General features: G+C 44.0%; 1 protein-coding gene across 1 annotated transcript in view; it reads right to left on the reverse strand.

Annotated features, from left to right (window-relative positions):
- The window catches only part of LOC123035741 (SLX4 interacting protein), an 86,513-nt gene that overhangs the window by 15,937 nt on the left and 46,915 nt on the right, over positions 1 to 23,661 (reverse strand). The window contains exons 4-6 of the mRNA XM_044454240.1: positions 14,411 to 14,500; positions 11,569 to 11,692; positions 2,041 to 2,118 (exon numbers count right to left, since the gene is read on the reverse strand). Of these exons, the coding sequence (XP_044310175.1) occupies positions 2,041 to 2,118; positions 11,569 to 11,692; positions 14,411 to 14,500 (292 nt within the window). The remainder of the gene's footprint in view (positions 1 to 2,040; positions 2,119 to 11,568; positions 11,693 to 14,410; positions 14,501 to 23,661) is intronic.

Genomic DNA, 23,661 nt, shown 5'->3' on the forward strand with positions numbered 1-23,661 from the left:
AAACTAGATGTGGTGTTAATTATGTGAATGCAATTCATGTGATTTTTAAAAAAAATATATTATTTGTTACTTTGATATCCTGCCTTTTCCTTTGAGGAGCCAAAGCTGGTAGGAAAGATTCTCAGCCTTTCCATTTCATCACAACAAGAAGGGCCTCTGAACTGGGACGGTGGTCTTGCACAGGTTTGTATGTGCGATGGTTTTGTGTGTGTGAAGATTATGAGCCTTAGATTCTGTCCCGAGTACCAGAACTCAGTAGAGCTCGCACTGCATCTGCAGAGGAATCAGGCATTATTCATGTCAGCAGTATTCATTCTGTTGCTGCTATTGTTAAACAATGGCGCGTCAGACACCCTTGTGGATTTACTGCGAGGCACCCAAGAGGCTGACCAGCAGATCCACTGGTCCTTCTGCCAACTCTTTATCTTAAAAAAAATGGATAAAAGTAGATGGATGTATTTTAAACACTGATACCACAGGAAGGGTTGCAGATCTACCAGAATGAACCCATGTTCTACAAGATTTTAACATTCAGTTAAAGATGCACATGATTCAAGCAGGTTTTCAGCCTAAAACTTATACTTGGCTATTCCTGGCAGAAATGAGATTTGAAGTCACATCCCCCAGGAGCCCCTTGGCTCGGGAAAGCATGAGACGAGATCAGCTCCAACGGCGTCACCTCAGTGCAGCTTGACAGAGGCTGGCTGAGCAACAGCGAGCTTCTTGCATATGCTCGTCCTACCCTTTGACAACGAGCCTGACTCACAGGGCAACTTCTGCTGGTTCCCGAGGAAGAGATGTGATAAAATGCTGAGTCGTGCCATTGCAGAAATGTGGTACGGCCCGCCAATTACTATAACTGCAGTTTAAAACACTCATCGCCAAAATTAATGTTAGGGAATACCTGACGACAAAGCAGCTATAGCAAGATCAGATCAGAGCACAAATGCTTGTCCCAATCCAGCAGACAGGTTGGTCCAGCAAATGGAAACAATTACCTCTCTGGGTGTGGACTGCCCCCTCTGAATCAGATCCTCAGAGCATCACCTGGTGCTGCAGAGGTGGAACAAGCTCTTCTTCTAGCACTGGGACATGCCATGTACCTGATCTAGAAATTCCTGCACAAAGGAGCTGCACGAAGGGTTGGGCACGTGTTGCTTTTCATGGGATCTCCTTCAATTCAAAACATGTGTTTGATTTATTTATTTAGAAGATGCATCTACTATCTTTGGATCAGTTGGTTCTCAAGCTGTCCTACAACTGATTATAATATATCCTTGTAATATCTTGCAACTGGTTATAATTTACCCTTGCAATAAATATCTTGATCCTTGCAAGAAGGAAAAAGGCAGAATATAAATGCAATGTAAGAGTAACAATAACACTCCTGTTGAGAAATCATAGCCTGGCCACTTTTAGTCTCCTGGCTGACAGAAAGGGCCAGAAGATGCTTCCCCCAGAAGATGCTTTGCAGTCTTGGGACAACTGGTCAGTGGAGCAGAGAGCACCTTCTGGCAGAGCAGAGGGACGCAGGCTCCCTCAGCCGCTCCTTCTTGCCCTGGCCATGATGCTCTTCCTGGAAGGCAGGGGCCTGCCACCTTCCAGAAGCCCGAGCTCCCTTGCCCTGCAGCTCTGCAGCCTCAGGGCAAACCGGTCCCTGTGGGAACAATGCCACTCCCATTTGCAGTGGTGATGGGGATCATCTCCATACAGGCAGCATCCCCTTAGGAGACCTCCCATTTTCTGAATTCCGTCCTGCACCTTTTCTGCTCAAGAACATCCCTGGACCAGGGCCATTATGGGAAGGCCCAGGGGTACAGCAAACGCACTGCATGCAGGAGGTTCCAGGCCCAATCCAAGGGACACCAGCTGGGGCTGGCAGAACTCCTGCCTGAAATCCTGGAGGACCACTGCCCGTCCACACTGATGGTGCCAGGTTGGATGGGCCACATTCTGCCTCAGCACGCAGCAGCTTCCTAGCAAGACCTGCTGATTTCACCCATTTTCTCCAGAATGCAATGGAAAACTCCAGTCACTTACCACTGTTCTGCTGTCCCCCGATGCATCGCAGATTCACCCATCTTCTGACGAAGTAGGCTGAAATGTGAAAGTCACTGGCTGCAATGTAAAAGTGGGACATGTTTATGTCAGCTTTGATACTCTCATCCAAGCAACACGGTTTATCAGGATGTGCATTTGAATTAAGCACCAAAAGTCTAGGCATTTAGCACACACCAGGTAGATAAAACCTACACCACACAGCTGAATACTCCACGCCCACCAAAACTGGCCTGAATTAAATCAAAACAGAAGAAGATAGTTAATTCCCTATCATTTTTCAGAAATGGGCTAGACCTCATGAAGGCACTGAGAAAAGGGGAGCACATTAATAATGTTCTTTCTTCCTTTGCATTTAATTATTATTATTATTATTATTATTATTATTATTATTATTATTATTTTCAATTTATATCCTGCCTTTTTCCTACAAAGGGCTCAAGGCAGCTTACAGCATTCTCCTCCTCCATCTTATCCCCACAACAACAACCCTGTGAGGTAGGCTGGGCTGAGAGTCTGTGACTGGCCCAAAGTCACCCAGTTGGCTCCATGGCTGAGCGGGGACTAGAACCCAGATGAGCAAAACTAAGCTGACACACCTGGTAGATTTAAGGCATATTAAAAAGAACTTGCTTACACAGCACATAGTTAAAGGATAGCGTTTGCTGCCACCAACTGCATGGGCTTAAAAGGGATAGACAGATTCATAGAGAATCGCATAATCAATGGCTGCTATTCCCGAAGGTTACATATTACCTCCAGTATGCCCATGCAAACCAGTTGCTGGGGAACATAGCTGGGAGGGGGCTCCCCAGTGCCATTCAGTTGGTCCTTGATTAGGTAGGCCTTCAGTCTGTTCCACTGTAGCTCCTTTTCTGCCCTGTTATTTATTAGTAGCACTTATAAGCCACTTAACATAATAAAACTCCAAGCAATTTACAAATAAATATTAAAAACAACTATTTGAAATAAACTATTAAAAAGAACTTCAACTAAAACAACCACTGCAGGCAGAAAGCACTGGGCATGGACTGTTTTCCTCCGGTTCCTGATATAATCAGAGCCACACTAGATTTCCTCTTGATGAGCTGTGCAGAACCTGGAGATTTCAAGTGTCCTTGTGAAGAAGCACTTCAGCTTCATTGGAAGAAGCCTCAATTCCCCTTTGTTCAGCAGGAAAAAGACAGGAGCCTTTCGTTGGTGCACCCAAAAACCACCCTACTCTTTTCGGAGGCCTTATAATGAAATGCTAGCACTGCTTCAGAACCTGTGAAGTTGACAAGGCTCCAGAACACAGGAGTGGAACACACACGCACAGGTTTGGGAGTTCCTGGCTAGGCGCCTGCTTTTGAACCTTGGAAACCCTACTTCAGTGAATTCCAGAAAAGGGTCTGATGGAGATAAACAAGTCTGACTTTGAGTGCTCTTTTCTGCACACCCAGTAGACTGTGCCTGGTAAAGCTGAGCCACAAGCAAGGATAGACTCTCCTTTCTACCCTGTTTGTGGATTTACTCTGACATGAAGCATCCCCACTTTGCTGCCTCCCATGTATGAACAGAGCATTATGGAAGAGGCTGGGTCACTCTCCCTTCTCTCACAAGCTTTTCCACTCCCACTGGTATTCCCTACTTGAGGAGTCAAGCCATCTCCATGTAGCCACTGTGGCTGGCAGACCTCCCACTACGCTTCCTCCTCTCACTCCCACAGGAACGTTCTTCACACATTTAATACTTAGCCCTCCCAATAAAGCTCAATTTCTGGGAAAAATGTCGATCGTGTCTCTGTTGCTCCTCTGACCACACGATGGGGACACGCCACTCTCTTGCTGAAACAATCTGTAGTAACGTAGGCTGTGCTCCTGTGCATTTAGAAAAACCACTAATTTCTGGGTCAGCTCGACTGAACGGACAGCACAAAGTGGTTTCTCCCAGCACAGCTGAGCTACCTTTCCACTTGTCATTCACAGATTCTTTCAATACGGAGAAGTCATTTACAGATTTTCAGAGAGAAACATGTCCCAGGCAAGCATGGTAATGACATCACAGACATCTCTTAAGTTCAGGCCTATTTGTATTGTGTCAAAGAATTCATCCAAGGTGCCCATCCTGTAATCAGAAATACTTTTCCCCCTCCCAGTATGAATTCGGGAATTTAGGAATCTTCTTCCATCTTGCTGCAGCCTTTTTTTCCTTAGCCACCTTTGTGATCACTTGGCACTTGTTAGATAGCTAACATGAAGAAGGTTAATAAAAACAAACAGAGAGATTGTTATTAAAAGTTTCCAGAAAGCCAAGTTCTTCATCACTGCATGCAGACTTGAGAGGAAAGTATATGAACTGCATCGTATAAAATACAGCTTCCTCTGGGAGTTGGAGCTCATTCAAATGATACAAATTTCACTTGGAAAAGTGCCTCAGAAATGACAACCACAGACGAAGGCCTTCATCACTCAATTCACACCCTTGTGGTTAGAGATTAGAAAGCGAGACAGAGGCAGATCAACAGCCTCACCCTACATATTCTGTGTGCTTCATGCTTTAACTGGGAAGACCCCCAGTGCAGACTGGCAATGGCAGACAGTTCAGTCCAAGGGGCACCTGCGTAACTCTTCAGCAGCAAGTACAGTCTGGGGGCACCTTAAAAAACTAACCCAGCCTTCCCCAACCTGCCAACCTCCAGTTGCTTTGGGTTTTGACTCTCCTCAGTCCCTACTAGCACACCCAAGGATCAGGTATCCTGGAAGCGTTAGTCCAAAACAGCTGGGAGCATGAGTTCAAACATCTGGAGGGCACCAGTTTGGGGTATGGGGGACTGATCCATTTATTATGGCTGAAGTGCTATTGAGTCGGATGTGCTTCGTGCATTTGACCGAGCAGCCAAAGGGCATGCCACAATCAATGGGTGGGTCTTTAAGGTAGCCCAAGACACTAAACCAGGGGTGCCCAACCCGCGGCCTGGGATGGCTATGAATGTGGCCCAACACAAAATCGTAAACTTACTTAAAACATTATGAGATTTTTTGCAATTTTTTGGGTAACTCGATCACACATTTCTCCAGTGTGTACTTTGCAGACAACAATGTTGTGTCGCAATGTCAAGTAAAATAAACATACCTATGCTCTCACTATTAGTACACATGTGTGGCTTCAGTTTTACAGCTGTGTGTGGCTTCCAGTGTGTTATCTTCCAAGCGATAATTAGGATTATGTGAGGACTTTTTTGCATATCTCTGGTGGCAGATATCATTAAAATTATGCTCAGACTTTTGTTTTTTGCTTATCAGCTTTTGTTAGTGTTTGTGTATTTAATGTGTGGCCCAAGACAATTTTTTTTCTTCCAATGCAGCCCAGAGAAGCCAGAAGGTTGGACACTCCTGCACTAAACAATTCAAAGCTGCATTTCTAGAGTTGAACAGCAGGTGCGGAAAGAGTCAGTAATTGCAACTTTGTAATAGAAGGGAAACAGTGTGTATTTCAATTAAAATAATGTTGCTTGCTCACAATTGAGAAATCCAGCCTGAAATGGAGAGGTCTCCAGTAACAACCCGTAAAAATAAGCAAATCAGCAAGATCCTTTAAAATGGAACAGAAGTTGCAATGTGTTGGGTTAAGCACCATGTTGTAAATGGAGGAGTTTGAAGGAAGCAATCATTTAACTCGCTCTTTTTTTTACAGTCCCAGGGTTTAAAGTCCTCTTCCTCAATCTGACACTTGACCACAACTCGCATCCTTCCTGGCCAGCATAACCAACGCCACTCTGGCTGGGAATGCTGCAGCTCCCACACCTCTTTTATTTATTTTATTTATATCCCATCTATTTGATCTTAAGAACTCAAAGCAGCTTGCACTGTTTGCTCCCTCCTGTTCTCCATCTTATGCCCACAGCAACAACCCTGCGAGGCAGGTTGGGCTGAGAGTCTGTGGCTGGCCCAAAGTCACCCAGCTGGCCCCATGGCTGAGCGGAGCCTAGAGCCCAAACCATCTGGGTCCCAGACCCATGCTCTTAACCACTTCACCACACGGGATCTTCCAGGCACCAGGCTGGGCAAGGCTGTTGGAGAGGAAGTGTCATGTCAGCTTTCCTTGTTAAGCTACCCTGCCACACAGATTTACCCCAAACACCTAACAGTTAAGTTGACTTGAGCATCTGTAAGTCTTCCAGTAAGAGTCTGTGGCACAGCATATAATAGTAGAAAGCTGTCTCCCACGGCTATTAAAGACCATTCACCTGGGAGCCTGGGAAAATGCTCTGAGCAGCTGATTTATCTGGACTAGCCTGGCAGGTGTTCACTTCCCAGCAAAATCTGGCACGTGAACAGCTCTGTTACTGAATTCATCAGTCTTCTCCAAAACCACAAGGCTGGCCTAAGTGATCTCAAAATGTTGCTGCACCTGACACTCCTCCCTCTCTCTCCCTCCCCCACCCACACCTCTCTCTCCCCCGCCCCTCTCTTTCTGGTTTGGTTTGGTTTTGCTCCTTACCAAAATATGGTTTCCTCCTTCTAGCTCAGGTAATTTAGCTTTCAACTACTCTGTTCTTCATTTCTCAGTTATGATTTGAAGCATGTTCTTTTCCTATGCTAAACAGATCAAATTGAAAGCACTTTTCCTTCTAAAAGAGAAGCATGGTAGAAGAATGTCAGATCTGGCTAATTTCTCTGAAGCATAAAATGTATTAGCCCACACAGACATGTAAATGTGTAGCATTACTAGCATATAACATTCTACATTTTCAGTGCTTTTAATTACATCTAATCCCTTAATTATCTTTCTTCACTCAATATTTCAACACCATGCTTGGAGCTACAGAAAAGAGCTTTCACTTGAATTCTTTCTGCTGGTTCTTGTAAAAATTCCAGAACGAGTCAAAAACTTGAGAAATTCCAGCTCAACCCTTGCTGCATAAAGAGCAGAAAGTACGTGATGTGAGTGGGTCCATGACCACCGAGCACAGCTTCATGTCTTGCACATTCAAACGTGGTCACAAGACAGATCTGGCCTTTCCCAACCTGATGCCCTCCCAAAATTTTGGACGTCAACCCCTATTACCTCTAGCTGGCCTGCTCATAGCCAGAAACTCTGGGATAGTTCAAAATGTGTGGTGGCAGAAGGATGCGAGCGGCTGAGTTAGACCAGTTATTGACCCAACCTCAAAGATGACAGCACCAGGGTCCTTTTAATTGGAAATACACTGCGATGGACAAGAGGAAGCTGATAGTTTTAACATAAAGAGGATTTAGGAAGAGTCTTCAGAATTCAGAAGTAATGTACAAGCTTCTAGGCAAGGCATTATCTGGCCAACTGAGCAGATGGATGCACTTCTGTATGCAACAGAACCCCCATGTCCACAAAGATAGGTTCCAAGCCCTGCAGTGGATACCTGAAACCATGGATAGCAGTAAACACTAGACTGTACATACCCGTAACAAAATTTAATTGATGAATTAGGCACAAGATGACATTGTACCACACGCCTAGAAGGCGCCAGCTGAGTCAGAAGGGCTGGCAACTTGGCCACTACCCCACTGCTTCCAAATCTCCACCTTCCAGCCAAGATGAAACCTCAGCTCATCCCTCCTCTCTCCGTCCCCAGCACCAGGCCTCCTCCTGGGCACCTGTCCCCCAGTGCTGCACGTGGGAGCTGCTACCACCAGTTCCCTCACTCCCACCCTCCCAATGCATATACTGTAGTCCCAGATGAGACCACATGAAAGCACTGGGACTCTGGTCAGCCAGTTGAGCAAGAACACGGTTGCTGAGTCAGCCTATAAGGTGGCTCTGCTCCAATATTACTTAAAGGCTACTTTACTCTGCAAAACTAGCTTGGCAGAGTGTTGATACTAGGGGACACTGAGGGCATGAGATAATTCAGATGGGACAGCCTCTCCTGTGCAGCCCCAGGGAGACCGAAGAAAAGAAATCCAGGCCAAAGACTTCCTGCAGGACTTGAAAGAAGTGTCAGAGCATCCTTTCTGCCATCCCGTCCCAGGACAGAGAGCTCATGCCCTGAGACATTCTGCTCTCCTTGCCTCCCCTCTTTCTCCCAAACTAGGAGAGATGAGATAGCAAACCTGTGTCTGGAATGGGTCCCTTCAGATTAGGAGGCCTGCATGCAACTGAGCAGGATACTGCTCCATACAGAACCAAAAATCCATCCACATGAAGAAGTGGCATGTCAGGGAGAAGGCCAGGCAAGAAGCCTTCTCAATGCTTAGTGTTTTAGATGGGTGGCGGCAGCAGGGGGTGTTGCATGGTTAGTCTGAAGTGGTACAGTCCACCCACAGCTTTACCACCTCTTCTGCTGTTTATAAGAACTAGGGCTTAAGCTCTGGATGGTAAAACAAATCCAGTTGTTACCCCAGCTTCCAAGCTGTTGGGCTGGCATCCATGCAGTCCAAAGAAGGACAATGATAACTCCTGCTGTATGCTCTTCTTCCTCTTCCTCCCATCATAACCACCACCACCACCATCACCATCATCATTGTGTAGCCACACCCGTAAGGAGAGTCCAAAAAGGCAAGCAGCTGTGTTGATCTATAGATGTAGATCATATCTGCATTAATTATGGGACATAGGATAGCTCAACAACATATTGCTACTGGGAAAATCCATGTGAAGATTTCCAATATGAGGACTGCAGGTCAACCCAGAGGTAATACGGAAGTCTGAGGTGGCAGAGTACAATGGTGTCATTCCCTGCTAATAAAGTCTTGGGGCTCTGATTCGGGGAATTCCAAACCACACTGCTGATTCCTATTATTTTCTGTAGCTCCATCTAGGCATGGCACTTCAACGGAGAAGCACAATAACAGGCATGGACAGGCCCTATCCCCAAAGGCAGGTTCTGAGCGGTCCATGGGGGATAGAGAAGCTGGCGAGTGCTCTTGAGGGTGCTGGATCAAGAAGGACTGCCCACCCAACTGCTTTTCACAGCTGTTTGGCAGGACTGTATTTGGGAAGGGAGCTATCTTGCTGCTTTGGCAGCCTATTCTAAACTAAGATTATCCAGCTGGGTCGAGGAGAAGCCATTAGGTGCTTTGCTGGCACAAAAAAGGAATCCGTTGGCTATCTTACTGGTCTAGCACTGGGAGCCAGGGTGATTTCATGCACATTAAGGTAGAGAGGCGGGAGAGGCCAGACTGCTCAGTTTCAGAACTATGTTTTGAGAGCATTCTGCTCATTAATGATCTCGGTCAGTTTTCCATAAAAGTGTGGCTGTTTATGACCTCCATATATGGTCCCATGCCTTCATTCTAGTGTGGTAAGGATCAGCCCATAGGGGCCTGGATTTTTTCCAGCCTGAACTATAAAGATCAAAACTCACTGATTGCTGAGAAATAATTCAAAAAGTTGAGACTTTATGTTAGGTTAATCTGCAAACAAACGGGATACAGGTGGAAGACAGTTTCATCCAGTTCTAGAAACGGCGTGTGAATCTATACCAAACCTTACTTCCACCTGTGGGTCATTTGTTTGCAGTTAAAATTTACTTAAGGAAAATGGAAAAGTTTGTGCTATTAAATATCAAACCAAATGTTTAGAGGGAAGGAAGTTATGCTTCCTTTTCAGTTCTTTTTTCCAGTGCTGGCAGTTTTACAGTACTTCTCTCTTTTTACCATGTCAAGCCATCTCTTTTGTTATTTAAGCCCCAATGCTGGAAAACATTCATGGATATGTTTCACTTCAAAAGTCTAGATAGTTTGAATGCCCTCGTGAAAAATGTAGAAAGGGTCAGGGTTAGGGTTGGGGCTGAGATCGTACTGGACCACAACTGCAGGAGCAAAAAAAAATCTGCATCTAACGTTTAGCTGCTGTTCAGTCTTGAACACTCCTTGTCAGCTGGGCTGAATGATGGAACAGTAAATGCAAGCGTCTAGAAGCATGGCCGTGGAAGCAGGCATAACTCCACCCCCCTCTCCACAATTCATGCTGCACCCATCCTGCTTCAGGGATCCTGTGTGCAGCTGGTTTGCCACTATGAGTACAGAGCACTGGACTAGACGGACCTTGGCTGTGATCCAGCAGGACTTCTTATGTTCTTATATGGAAGCTGTGTGCCACGAAATCAGTGAAAATGATGGTATACCTATTTTCTGAAGATCTCCCAAGCTAGGCAGATCTCCCATCTGTACTACTCCTGTCCAGGGAACCTTACGGCTAATGGGGCAGGGTATAAAAATCTAATAAACAAACAAATTTCAGTGAAGCATTTCTGCCTTCACTCGATGAAACCAAAACATTGCCCAAACTCCTTTTTTGAAGGATATGTTTGTGAGCCCATAAAACACAGAACAGATGCTCAACTATTTAATTATTTATGGAATGCCACCTCTTTGAATACAACAATCCCCCAAGGCAGACTAATAGATATAATAAAACTAAATAAGGGTAATAAGAAGTGCCCCCCAATATAATCATATTATTCAATTCTAATTTAGCCAGCTATTCAGCCATACTTTAAAGAACGAATAAAGAACAAATGCAAACAATCTCTATTCTCAATTAAGAGCAAGCAATCTGCCATATGAAAAAGTTTTTAGGGGCCATCTAAAAGTCAAAAAGGAGGAAGCTAATGTCATCTTCCAACAGAAGCGAGGTTGCCACTATCTCTTGTGCCCATCACTTCATATGAGTGTAGAAGGGGCTCCAAGTGCAGTGTGGGGAACCCAGGCCTTCTGGATGATGGTGAGGCTGCCTTTTAAAAACCAAGCTGGTCAAGACGCTCCAGAAAGGGAGCTCAGGAAGTACAGCCATGCGCCACTCCTCGCCCTTAGTGCAAGATCCACTGACAGCTAATCAAAACGCTTTAGAACAGCAGCAGGCAACTTGTGGCTTGGCTCTTCTTAAGCAAACAGTGTGAGAGCCAGTGCAGCCTGGTGGTTGGAAGGCTGGACTGGGAGCCAGGAGATCTGTCCTACTCAGCCACAGAGCTCACCCAGTAACTTTGGGCCAGTCACCGAATCTCAGTCCGACCCACCTCACAAGGTTGTTCTGAGGATTAAGAAAACTCACTTGGATCTTTGCAAGCCATCATGGGTTCCTTGCAAGAGGAAACAGGCAGGTTATAAATGTAATCATAAATAAAGTCAACCCAGTTGCCTTCATGTTGTATGGCATTTTCATCCTCAGAAATTTATGAGGCTTGGGCAAGCTAATAAAGGGCCATGTGAGCGGAAGGCAGCAACTTAATTCTTCTTTATTTTTCCTCTAATTCCTCTCTCTTTTAGGGCAGGTCCAATGCCTACTCTTAAGGTTTCATGTATCATGAGATCATTTGTCTTTACCTTGAATCGTTCTGCAAAACTCCAGTCAATGGTAGGCGAGTTGGTAGAAAGCCTAACCCTGGCCTGACCCCCAAATAATAAAATGTTTCATAATTTTTGGCTTTTTCCAAGGTACGCCTGACTGATAGCAAACTATGTAAAGAAACGGGTTGATGCTCAAAAGATTAAGAACATAGAAGCCACTTATGATGAAATCAGTGTGTTTATTTTTATAAGCAGCTCTTACCTTTCAGAAACAAAGGGTTTGCTTCTGTATATTCCATCTCCTTCAACTGGCCATGCCTTTTACGAGCTCTGAGGTATTGTTTCACTCGCGAATCAATGGCATCTTTTAGCAGCATGCAGATTTCCTGGAGGAGAATTTGTTTTCAGGTAGATTTAAATGCATTCTACTAACTCTGAGAAATGAACTCATACATTTACTTATTCTATAGAGAAATGTGTTGATTGTAAGGACATACATTCTTACAAACAAGAAAACAAACGAAGGATGCAATCCTAAACCAGATTTGAAATCAATCTTTTAGTCTACAGAACTTATTTTTAAGAGTCTTATTGCTTTTCCACAGATTAGCCATTTTAATGAGGCCCTTTCTATTAATCCAACAGGGCTGCCAAGATATTTACACTTAAGGTATTTAGGAAAATGGGGGGGGGGGGTGTCAGGTGAGTAAGAAAGGTATTGCTGGAAGAGTTTTAGTTTTAGGACCTGTGGATATGGGCAAGGTGCTTAGTAAGGTTCACTCAACTGCCTGTCTGCCCAACTCTTGCCCCTTGTAACTTATTATATCCAACTGGGAGGGGATGACTGGCTGGACTCTAGAGGATATAAATGTCTCCCTAATTGGACAGAGTGGTCTGAGCCTCCTTAAAGGAGCTATGGGTGATGCCACTACTGAAAAAAAAATATCCTTCAGTCCAGAAGATCTGAATTCCTATAGGTAAGCTGCCTTGGCCTCCCTGTGTGATTATCTTTGCCAGAGAGCAAGAGAGATGGGGCAGGGCAACCCCATTGATCCTCCTGGACCTCTCAGTGTCTTTTGACACCATGGTAACTTTCCATGGTAATGATCTGAGATGGCTGTGGTTGCGAGAGCTTCTGTTCCTACTGAGATGGCTGTTTTCAGAAGGTGGCATTGAGGGAAGTTCAACTCCCTGGCATTTATGCTTTAGGCTCCTCCAAAATTTCACCTTGTCCCCACATTATTGAACATCTACATAAAACTGCTGAGCACAGACTATTCAGAGCATTAAAATTCAATGACATCATATATGATGACAAGGCTCATGAGGCAACAGAAGCACTCAGTCAGTGCCTGCCGGCCACTGTAACAAACTGGATGACAGCCAATAGATGGAAACCCAGTCCAGATAGGATGGATTTCTTGCTATTGGATTGTTCAGCTTTCCAGGTGAATGAGTTCACCCTGTTCTAGAAGAGTTGCACTCCCTCTAGAATGCCAGGTCTATCCATTAGTAGTGCTTGTAGATCTAGCTCTGTCCCTAGAGGAGCGAGTGCATTCTATGACTTGGAGCAACTCTACCAGCTTAGGCCGGTACGCCAGCTATGACCCTGCCAGGTTCGTGACAGGCTGGGCTCAATGATCCAAGTCCTGGTAACCTCCTGGTTAGATTACAGCAAGGTGCTGTATGTGGGGCTTTCCCTGACGACAGTATGGGAGCTTCAGGTAGTTACAAAATATGGCATTTAGGGTAATGACTGGAACTGGGAGTGATGACCATATTAGGCCAGTATGATATCATCTTCACTGTTTCTGACCAAAACTCAGGGTGTTGATGTTAACCTACAAAGCCATCCATAGTTTGGGGTCACAGTATCTAAAGTACCACCTCTTTCCATGTGTTCCTACTTGTGCCCCGAGATCATCATCTAAGGATTTGTTCTAAGTACTCCTCACACAGGGATTTTGTGGGTAGCTCCTTATGAGCAGGTCTCTTCTTTGGTCTCACCCCCAAATTGTGGCATGCCCACCCCTACAGTAGTCCTCCTGCCATCTATTTTGTTTACCTTTCGGCACCAAGAAAAGACCATTTTATTCACCTAGTGCTTTTCAACTACTGTTTGCTGTATGCTGAATGTGTACACTACTGCATTTTAAAATAATGTTCCAAATTGTTGATGCTGCTTGAAAAATAATACTTTTAAATTTATTTTATTATAGGTTTCTATCTTTAGTTGTGCTGTTCCTGCTTTTACAGTGTCCTGAGAGCGTTGGTGATGCATAAATAGAATTAATGAGTAAATAAATGTAACTAAACAAGGAGAGAGAATAGAAACTATTTGATGATATATCAGAAGTATGTTACATCTGAGGTCAGGAGTGGCCTACTCAATCAATTCTTTTTATAATACATTTTATATGCATAAATCAAAACAAAGGCACACAAAGCCTCCAAACCCTAGACGCAGAAAATAAAGGAAGTAGACAGGGGAAAGCAGAAGGGATATTTTACTAGGGATATTAATAATAATATTGCTGCTGCTGCTGCAGCTGCTGCTACTACTAAATCATGCTGCTTGCTCATCTTCTTTCTAAATGAAAAACAGGATCTGAATGCTTTCATAAATAGGCATCCCTTATCTTTGCACAGGCGAAATTAAAAATTCAAACGATTCCCATCTTGCCCCCCTGCCCTCCACGTATGTTGGCCTGTGGGCAGCTGCGCCAGAGACAAATCAGTGAGACAGACACAATTTTGCAACTGCGAGGAACGGCGGCGAAAAGATGGTTCATTATCGCAGCAACACTAAATGCTATTCCACAAATGCAGCCGAAGCTGATCCATAAGACAATGAGCACACACTCAAGCACTGTCTTCTTATCTGAAATCAATTATAAATAGTGCGGCACTCCAACTGACAGAGTAATAAAAACCTTGAATGGTATACATGGAGATAAGGCCCCAAATGGAACATTTGCATGCCGCGATCAATTGCAGCCAGGCGTAAGTGCATGGGACACTCACAGACGGAAGAAGCCAATGCAATCCTGTGACCCCCAGCCCACCTCTCTAATGCTTTTCAAGTACAAATGATTGAGTCTTACCTCTCTCTTACATTCAGAAAACCACGCTGGACACTTATTGGAGTCTTGTGGTATAATGCGGAAATCCACCAGGACTGCAAATTTCCCACACTTGGGATATTTCAGGAAGTGAAGAGAGAGAACGAGAGGGAAGAAAATGTTTTAATACAGTGTTTTATAAACACACACATCAACAAATCCATGTAAAGTAAATCCTGAATTTTATACTTAGATTATCTATATGTGACTGAAGATGATCTTCATGTTCAATATAAAGGACCTTTCTGAGATGTCATAGGTCATAAAACCCTTAATACTTCTCTCTTAAAACCTAATCAATGTATCAACTTACATTCATGTTGTTAACAACACTCCACTTAGCTCATGCTGCCTTTATATTGTACATGTATCAATACATTTGTATGTATTACTAATGACTATAACACCCAATTACTGAAGCTCTCTTGGATCCATATTCCTCTTATTCATATACATTTCAGCTTCATCTGTCCGATTTTTCACATTAGCCTACCAAACTTTTTACATTACTTAAAATAGGATTTGCCTTCTGCCAGTCTGTAAGGTGTCACGGCCTGAACAGATGGAGACACTTCTTTGACTCCAGCCATGTGATGTAACATTCAAAGCAGGAAGATATAGGTCCGGCTGTGACCAGACTGGTGTGCTCCAGAGGTTGGCTCAAACTCAAGGATTTTTCTGGGGTTGAGGACCATGAACACCCACTTTCAGCTGTTGCTGAGAAAGACTGCTAGTAAGAGATGGGCTGGGCTGCTGCTGAACAGTAACTAACAAGAATGTGAACATCAACATCTTTACAGGTGCATGTTCCACGATGGGGATCCCAAAATCCATGTTCTTCAGATGTACAGCTCCTGACTGCCCAGCACAGGTCTGGACTCAGGACATCAGTGATCCACACCAAGCAGTTTTATATATGTATTTATTTGCTTTATATCTCATTGTTCTGCCAACCTGGTGCACAAAGTGGCTAGACACAGTAATACCAAGATTAAAATAAGTGTAGCTAAAACAAATAGATTAAGCACACAGAACACAATAACAGAAATAAAAAGGGCACCCAACTCAGTAGAACCTACTTCCAACAGGCCAGTTTACATCTCAAAGGGTGGCTGGTACCAAAATACCTTGGCCTGCTGGTGAAAGGATGGCAGGGAACTTCGCTCTCTATGGCTGGGAGTCCCACCAAGAAAGCCCTCTCTCAGGTACGCAGCAGATGTGCCTCTGATGGTGAAAGGACAGAGGAAGCAGCCTCTCTGGAAGACCTTAAAGTCTGAACAGGCTCGCATGAGAGCATACAGTCTTTCAGGCAACCTGGTTCCTGGTTGTTTAGGGCTTGATAGCTCATAACCAGCACTTGGAATTGTGCCCAGAAACTTGCTTCTGGGCCATCAGTAGCAACACATCCATACAGTGCTGTCTTATATATTTATTAGATTTATATCCCACCTTTTTTCTTTAAAGAACTCAAGAGTGGCTTACAACATTCTCATCTTCCCGCTCTCAAGCTTGCCCCACAAGAGCCCTGTGAGGTAGGTTGGGCTGAGAGCCTGCGACTGGCCTGAAATCACCCAGTAGCCTCTACTGCTGAGTGGGGACTAGAAAGCAAATCACCTGAGTCCCAATCCTGTGCACTTACCCACTACACCACACTGGCCTGCCTTTTGCTGTGTCCATGCCCACTGCCTCACAATACCCTCCAGTAAGATCACTGACTTCCCCTGGCCTAAACTTTGGGAGGTGCCAACAAAGTAGCAGGGACAATTCATCCAGTTTGCAGGCCTTCTAAAGATAAAATTGTAAACTTTGTTAACCTCTTTGAGAAAAAAGAGGGCTGGGCGGAGAAAAATCAGGGCCCACAGTTCCCTTTAGTTACTGTGCAAATGAAGCGGCCCTGCACTTGTTGGTGAACTGCCTCACCAACCGCCATTGTGTTTCCACGGGAGGCCGAAGGACGGAAGAGGCAGTGTCTCAGGTGTTTGCACTGAGCTGCCATTCAAATGCATGGCAGCCAATGTAACAGTGAAATCAAAGGAACAAACAAGTGTGCTTTAAATCAAGCCTCTCCGCGGTGCATGAATTGTTTGGTGGAACCGAGAGGGCAGGACCGTAAATCCACATCTCATGGGCAAACGGTGGCTCAGTGACTTGAATCTACTTGGCAGCCCCAACAAGAAAGCTCTGATGGATTTTAAAATTATAGACCACTATTCCATTCCCACAGCTTGTGACTAGGATGGGGATGTCAGCAAAGTGTTTAGCTCCAGTGATTCAGACAAGATATCTGCTGTAAGAATTTAAATTTTATTCTGATGAGTGAATGATGAAAGTGCACAGTTCAAAAGTTCACAGCTATTGCAAATTTGCAGGATAGCTATCCGAGCCAAAGATGACACAAGTGGGAAGTCTCCCGAAGACAGGTGTCACAACGCATTCCATCGATTTCACAATGGCATGGGCTTGGTGGCGGTTGCTGAGATGCATGGCTTTCAGCAAAGATTTATGGATGTCCCATAAATTCTGTGGCAGGGAGAGAGAATTTGTAGGAGAAGCCATTTATAGGTATTATTTACAAACAGCCTGTCCTTTAAATCTTCCATTCTCTTCATAATTTAAATAAATATTGTAAATATTACATAGCACACCACAGTCATACCAATAAAAGTAAGCCAGGTTTGAATCATGCATCCTAGCAGAAAATGACAGGGACAACCTTTCATTAATTTATCCCTCGAAACCACTTTCCTTTTTCTTACTCCATGTGCTAATACTCCAAGACAGCAGTAATCAGCAGGTGGTGAGCAGGGCAAAATTTTCCCACCCTTGTAATTTGGTCACAGCTGAAACATTCACAGTGTTCGTTTCAGTTTACAAACAGTATTACAGTAATACAAACACAGTATTACTCATTTTACCTGTCTTCTGTTTAACCCTTTAATAAAACAATGAAACCAACTGAATGGAGGGTAAAGAAAATATTCTTCCCTACCAAAAATTGCCCCCAAAAAAGAAAGCTATTAGTGCCCCCACAACAGACCAATACACACAAGAAATTTGTGTATGCTAATGTATATGATAGTTGCAAATTTGGAGAGAAGTGCTCTCCAAATGAATGAATGAATGTCCACTGCATCTCACCACAATGGGGAAGGCTGTGACCAGTGACCCATATGCCTTGTCCAGTCTGCTGTTGATGGGCAGCTTCAAGGCCCCTGCTCACTCTCCCTCCTTCTGGTTCTTTTACTCCAAACTTAGACTGGACAGCCCTACCAATAATGGACACCTTCAAGCAGAGGACAGCCCACTGTAAAGTATGCCACATGGTCAGCCTAGGCAATGTATGACCTGGAAGACAGGGATCTCTCTCCACAAGAGGCTGTTCCTCATGTTTGTACTACCCGCGATGCACTCCATTTCTTTTGAGATTCCTTGGCATCATTGCAAACCACAATTCCCAGAGTTCTCTGAAGAAGACCATGACAAGGTAGACTGTAAACCATGCAATACTTGTCATTCTGGCCAATAGCTGCAAAGATGCTTCTTATCTCTTGAATCACATTTTATCTGTGGATACCAAAACAAAGTTTTTTATTTATTTTTGGACTTTCAGCCCAAAGGCCCTCTGAGCGGATGAGAAAATTCAGTACAAATTAGGACCTTTTAGATAGCTGGCACATGGGTCGTATGCATCTGGAAGACATGGAGTCCCCCCATCACTGGTGCCTTATGGAACCATATGGAACTTTCCCACAGTAGTTATAGAGCAATGTGAGACTGGGTGTTTGTATTCTTCTCAGTCCTTGACAAGCAGTATGCAATTATTTACAAGCACAGTGCACCTAAGTATTACCAAGTGGAAAAACTATGTACTCCAGGGGTTCCCAGCCTGGGGTGTCCACACCTGCAGGGGATGCAAGATGGCATTTCAGAGGGTACAACAAAGAGAAAGGCTGCTTTGTGATTTGCAACACTTTTTGCCAAAAATTACCACAATAGTAAAATTATTATTTTGTTTGCATTTAGATTCAGTTCTCTTTTGTCAATCAAGACAAAATCTAGGAATTGCCTGAATCTACAGGCAGACTTGTGGGTTGCAAACAGCAAGCACTGAGTTAAAAGCTTATTTTGAATTCCATATGTCCACCTGCAGTATTTCAATTTGTGGTTCAGATTGGACTTCTTCATCTTCAAATGTGGTATTACTTTTGCAGGGGGTGTGGACATTTTCTAGGGGTGCAGGATACAGTTGTGGGGTTAAGATTGAGAGCAGCAGGAGGAAATTGATATAAGCCACTTTGAATTTTTTGTAAAAAACATGGCAGGATATATATCAAATAATAAATAGAAACATAGCCTATCACTGCTACAATAGCACACATTTTAACATTGCTGTGTAATATTTTATGACATAGAGTGATAAAAACCTATGGCCTCTGGACAGAGTTTAAGAGGTCATAGGATACTTTAGATTCCCAGATCCAAAGCTGCTAATGGCACTCTGAGCTTAGAGTTGGGGATTAAAGCACTTCCTCCTTCCCCATTGCAGCCTGTACAAAAAGAACTGCACCGGCTGCTTTCCTAGGTTGGGAAAGTTTTCAGAGGGGACATGAAGAGAATGGAGAGATCAGGATGAGAATTAGCCTAAGACCTTCTCATCTTCCTTCCCTTCCTCTTGAAATTGTGTTTGCTAATTGGAAAAAAGCCTGTCTAGCAAAAATTCAGGACATGAGGTGCCGAGTGCTTCCGTTGCATCTCCAGCCCCAAATAGGATGCTCATAAGGAACTCACAATCCTCATAACATGACTGTACTTTACTGAGGCAGTTCAGCGCTAACCAATGACTTGCTCAAGTTTTCATGAACACTTTATCTCATCAAATAAAAAACATGAAAAGTTTTGGTACAGCAGCCAACTGTTCTTTATTCTCTGGAAGAAAACAAAAGGCAGGCTTTTGATAAACAGATCAAAGCATTCTATTCTTTCAGTGAGCGATATGTATAACATGGAAGCCTAGGAAGCTAATTTCACAGTGACTCAGCTCTGAAGATGCATTCCAGCTATTGATAAGAGATTTCTAGTACTCAAAAAAGCATTAATACTTTTATGTTGCCTTAAACGTGCACTGCACATACAATAAGGCTGAATAACTAGGTCTAGCCCAAATCCACAGTTAATACCACAAATCAGAACTGAGGTCGGAGGAGCTTTGGATTCCAGATATTTTAAAAAATCCAGTACATCTCATACTGAAGCAAAGGTCAGTCTACTTAACCTACCCAAACTACCTGCACTGTCCCTTCAGAAATCTCCCCAGGCCAAGCTGAGCACTCAGTTACATGGTGAATCCTCATGTTTCATTCTTGGTTGCACTTTTAAATGTTTCGAAACATTAGTTTTTAAGTGTACATTAAGAAAGACCCAAGTTAGAGCTTTGATGCCAGGTCTTGCTTCTTCTACTCACTCAGCTAGAGACTCAGGTAATATACTCACACCAGAGACACATCACAACATTTCACTGTGGAGGCCTCTTGTCGAGTGTCTAGCTTCAAACAGTAACTACTTAGAACTGCATTAATTAATAGTTAGCTGCAAAGACCTCATGTACTGCTCTATGGACAGTGATGTGCCTTTCCAAGCCCTTCTGTAAGCTTCCTACTAGATGCCTACAATCCACAGTTGCTGTGCCATCTGTGCAACAAAATAAGGTGAATGCCATGCGATTTTTCTTCCAATGGGAAAGATGGAGCCTGGTGCCACTGCCTCTTCTCATCATGGGCTTTTCCTTCCACGGAACGGGCCAATCTAGCCTAGCCCTGTCCTGGGCAAGTCCATCTAAGACTTCCTGATGTTTTCTCCCACCATGGTAGATTCTGCTGAGTATCTCCATTTGAGAATGCGTGCAGCCTCCCTCCTTCTTACTACGCTGCTTCCCAGAGATCACTTTTCATGATCTCCCTTTGACAAAGACTAGCAGCACCTCCAAAGTGCCTGAAACACTTTGGAGTTTCTGTCAGTGTATTGCCTTCCTTTTTAAAATGTATCCCATGTATGTGCAAATATTTATTTAGTAAGCTGAAATTGCACAATTCCAGAAATGCAGATACATACAATTCCACAGGTGTGAAAACAGAAATTTTGCTTGAGTAATGCCCTTAGGAATAGAAGTTTTTTTTCATAGTGACACATGCAGGCAAGAATGCACATGTTTTTGCTGGGGCAAAAAACACCCATGGGAAACCTGTCAAAGAATCTTTTAAAAGTGTTTTCTATCTTTCTAAGCACCTAGAGCCTTGGGAATGGGTAGCAATGTTGAGGCACTGAAACCTATCAGCAGAACACAAAAAACCTTGAGAATCCCGAGTCAGGGAGGGCTAAATCTCCATCTCCATCTCCCTTTCGTAAGTAAAGATAAGTTGAGTTTTTGCTTTGAATTGACAGCTTGCCTTTTGACAGCTTTTAAGACAAAGTTTATTAAAGGAAAGACTTACTGGGAGTTTCTCTGGAGCAATGCCAGCTGTTGGTACCTGCTGCACTGTGACAGCAGCTGTCCTTCAGGCCATTTCAGCCAAGGAGATACTTGTGTATCCATTTCCACATGCATGGAAATGGATACACATTCTGACTAAAATAAATTTTAAAATAAACGAAACTATTTGTGCACATTTGGGATGCAAAAAAATAGAAGTGTGGAGAACCACTGTCCCTCCAGCTTAGTGCCTAGGCACTTTGGAGTGGCTGTCCCTGGATGTCAAAACAGAGATTGAAAAAGTGATCTTCCGGGGAGGGTGGTGCAGGTGGGAAGGCAAAATGTGGGGAAAAGCCATGGGGAGCCAAAGCAACTCTTGACTGCAGCAGGGTGGAGCGGGCAGTAAGTCGCTGATGGTCACCCCATCATGCCACTTGAGCATTGGTAGGGCAGCTAGTAAAGGCTGCATCAAGCCCTGCAAGACATTCTTTGTTGTTCTTGCCATGCGGTGTTGGATGTTGCCAACCTACTATGGGTGAAACAAGCCCTGCTGTAGACCATGAGTTCTCAGGATGGCTTGTTGGGGATGGAGGTGGGGTGAGGACAGAAGCCACCTAAGGAAACCAGACTGGGTTCAGATGGCATTGAAACCAACCTGCTGCTCATGGTATGTTGCAGTGTCTATATATCAGGTCAATATATTGCCATATGCATGTACTTTCAATGCTGTCTATCTACATTGTGCTCCGTGATTTGTATATTTGCCATGATGGCTTCTCATTACATGAAAACTGGGCCACTTAGTCCTCAAATCTGTGCACTGCCACTCACTGCGCTATTCCTGTCAGCACCCTTCAGCTATGCTCCTTGTCAATCAGCCTCCTTTGACTCAACCCGACTCCATTCCTCCCCATGTCTTGAACTTCGCAAGTTTCCCTCCTGAATCTTCTATAGTTCCGACCCCATTCACTAGTCCTTCCAACACCACCATCTCTGCTGGCTTCCATCTTTTATGGTTCTTCCTCTGAGTCCTGTCTGCCTCACCCTTGCCTTTAACCAGCTTGCACCCCAGGCTTCTGCTCTTTAGCTTCCTTATGACTTGGGAACTCCTCCCTCCTGGCTCAGCTTCCTGAAGCTTCTGCTCACTTTTCTTATTCTGTCCCTTGCCAGCACTTCATGGTCTGGCTCAAATTCTGGTTTTGCAACCTTGGCATAACGCAATCCACACAAGCAGGAAACAAACTACAGAAGCAGAACTGTGCATGTAAGCCAAGTTTCCAAATATCAATTAAATCTCATACTCTAGGTAGATGCAGCATCTTGTGGCAAGAGTCCAGACTGTGCTAAACATGAACAATATGGGCAATGACTGTCTTCATTTTCCATTCCCAGTCAATAACAGTTTCATCTTAGCTTTATGAGGACTAGGTGAAAGTCATAAAGTAGTGAACTAGCTTTCAGATGTCAAAGAACTCTCACTCTGTCTGGATGTTGAACAAAGGGCTTTGAGCTTTAAAGCCTGAAGCAGTTTGGGACCAACTTACTTGAAGGGCCACCTTTGCCTACATCAGCCTGTTCACATTTTAAGATGAAGATCAGCAAGGAAAGTCATTCTCATGTGCCCACCTTTGAGAGTGGTTAGGTAGGTGACCATATATGAGAAAGCTGCTACAATCTCATCTTGCCCACCCTACTTCCAAGTAGACCCAAACAAAAGGCTTCTAACAAAAGTCTTTACTGTATTAAAGCTGACCAGAAGACTGGCTTTGTGATGCGAAAGAAGAATATTGCAGTCAGTAATAAAAAACATTAGGGAAATGCAGCTTAATGAAAAGAAATTGACAGTAAACTGAATAGCTCTTCTTCCTTCCCAAAGAAAAGGAGCTGGCTCCACCTTCACAGCAACTCATGCTGCCAATTGGCAGGAATATCTGAGGCTATTCAATTGGTCTGTCCTTTTAATTTGACACCATATAATAGGCCTAGTAATGGTGAGTCCATCGCCATCCAACAGAACTTCCAAGAAAACCAGATGTGGTCTGGTTCCCATCAGTCTCTTGACCTACCTGAGTGCCTACTGGCCTTGGATTTCAGCTAAGAATTCCATTCCCACCTCTTTCAATTCTGATTCAGAATCTGAGGCAAAAACCTTGGAAGACTGTATGTTAGAAGAACTGGACCTCGCCTCTACAAGGGCATTCTTTGCAGTAGCTCTGCACTTCTGGAATGAGTTGCCATTCAGGGCTGCCATGCTCCAATACTGGCACCTTTTCAGGAGGGCTTACAAACATACTATTTTGCTCTGACCTTCTCCTAATAGAGATTGCGTTCATTGCTGTTTTTCTTGCTGGTTTTGGTATTCATTTTTTCCCTACTATTGTACTGTTTTTGTTGCTGAATGCTGCCTTGGGACTGAAAGGGAACCAAAGGAAGGGGAGGGGAGGGGAGGGGAGGGAAGGAAGATGTTAGTCAAAGGGAAAAATGAAAGACCCTGCCAGCAATATGCAATAGTCTTAATGTGGTGAGATGGAAGGCTCTATAAGGACTTAAGTTACTTCGTACCAAGTACAAATGAATTTCAGGTTAATCCAAAACCCCAAAAGAAAGCTGAAATGCCCATTACCCTTTTCAAAACATAAAACTAACAGTTGTATATAAAGTTTGCAAAGGGCATATGCAACGAGCTTCCTAAATCACCATCAACTATCAGATATCCCTGCACTCTTTATTCCCAGTGGATTTTTCTCTTCTTTTCTCTTGTTTTAGT

Source organism: Varanus komodoensis, unplaced genomic scaffold, assembly GCF_004798865.1.
Source record: "Varanus komodoensis strain SLA01 unplaced genomic scaffold, ASM479886v1 scaffold7_3, whole genome shotgun sequence".
Taxonomy (NCBI): domain Eukaryota; kingdom Metazoa; phylum Chordata; class Lepidosauria; order Squamata; family Varanidae; genus Varanus; species Varanus komodoensis.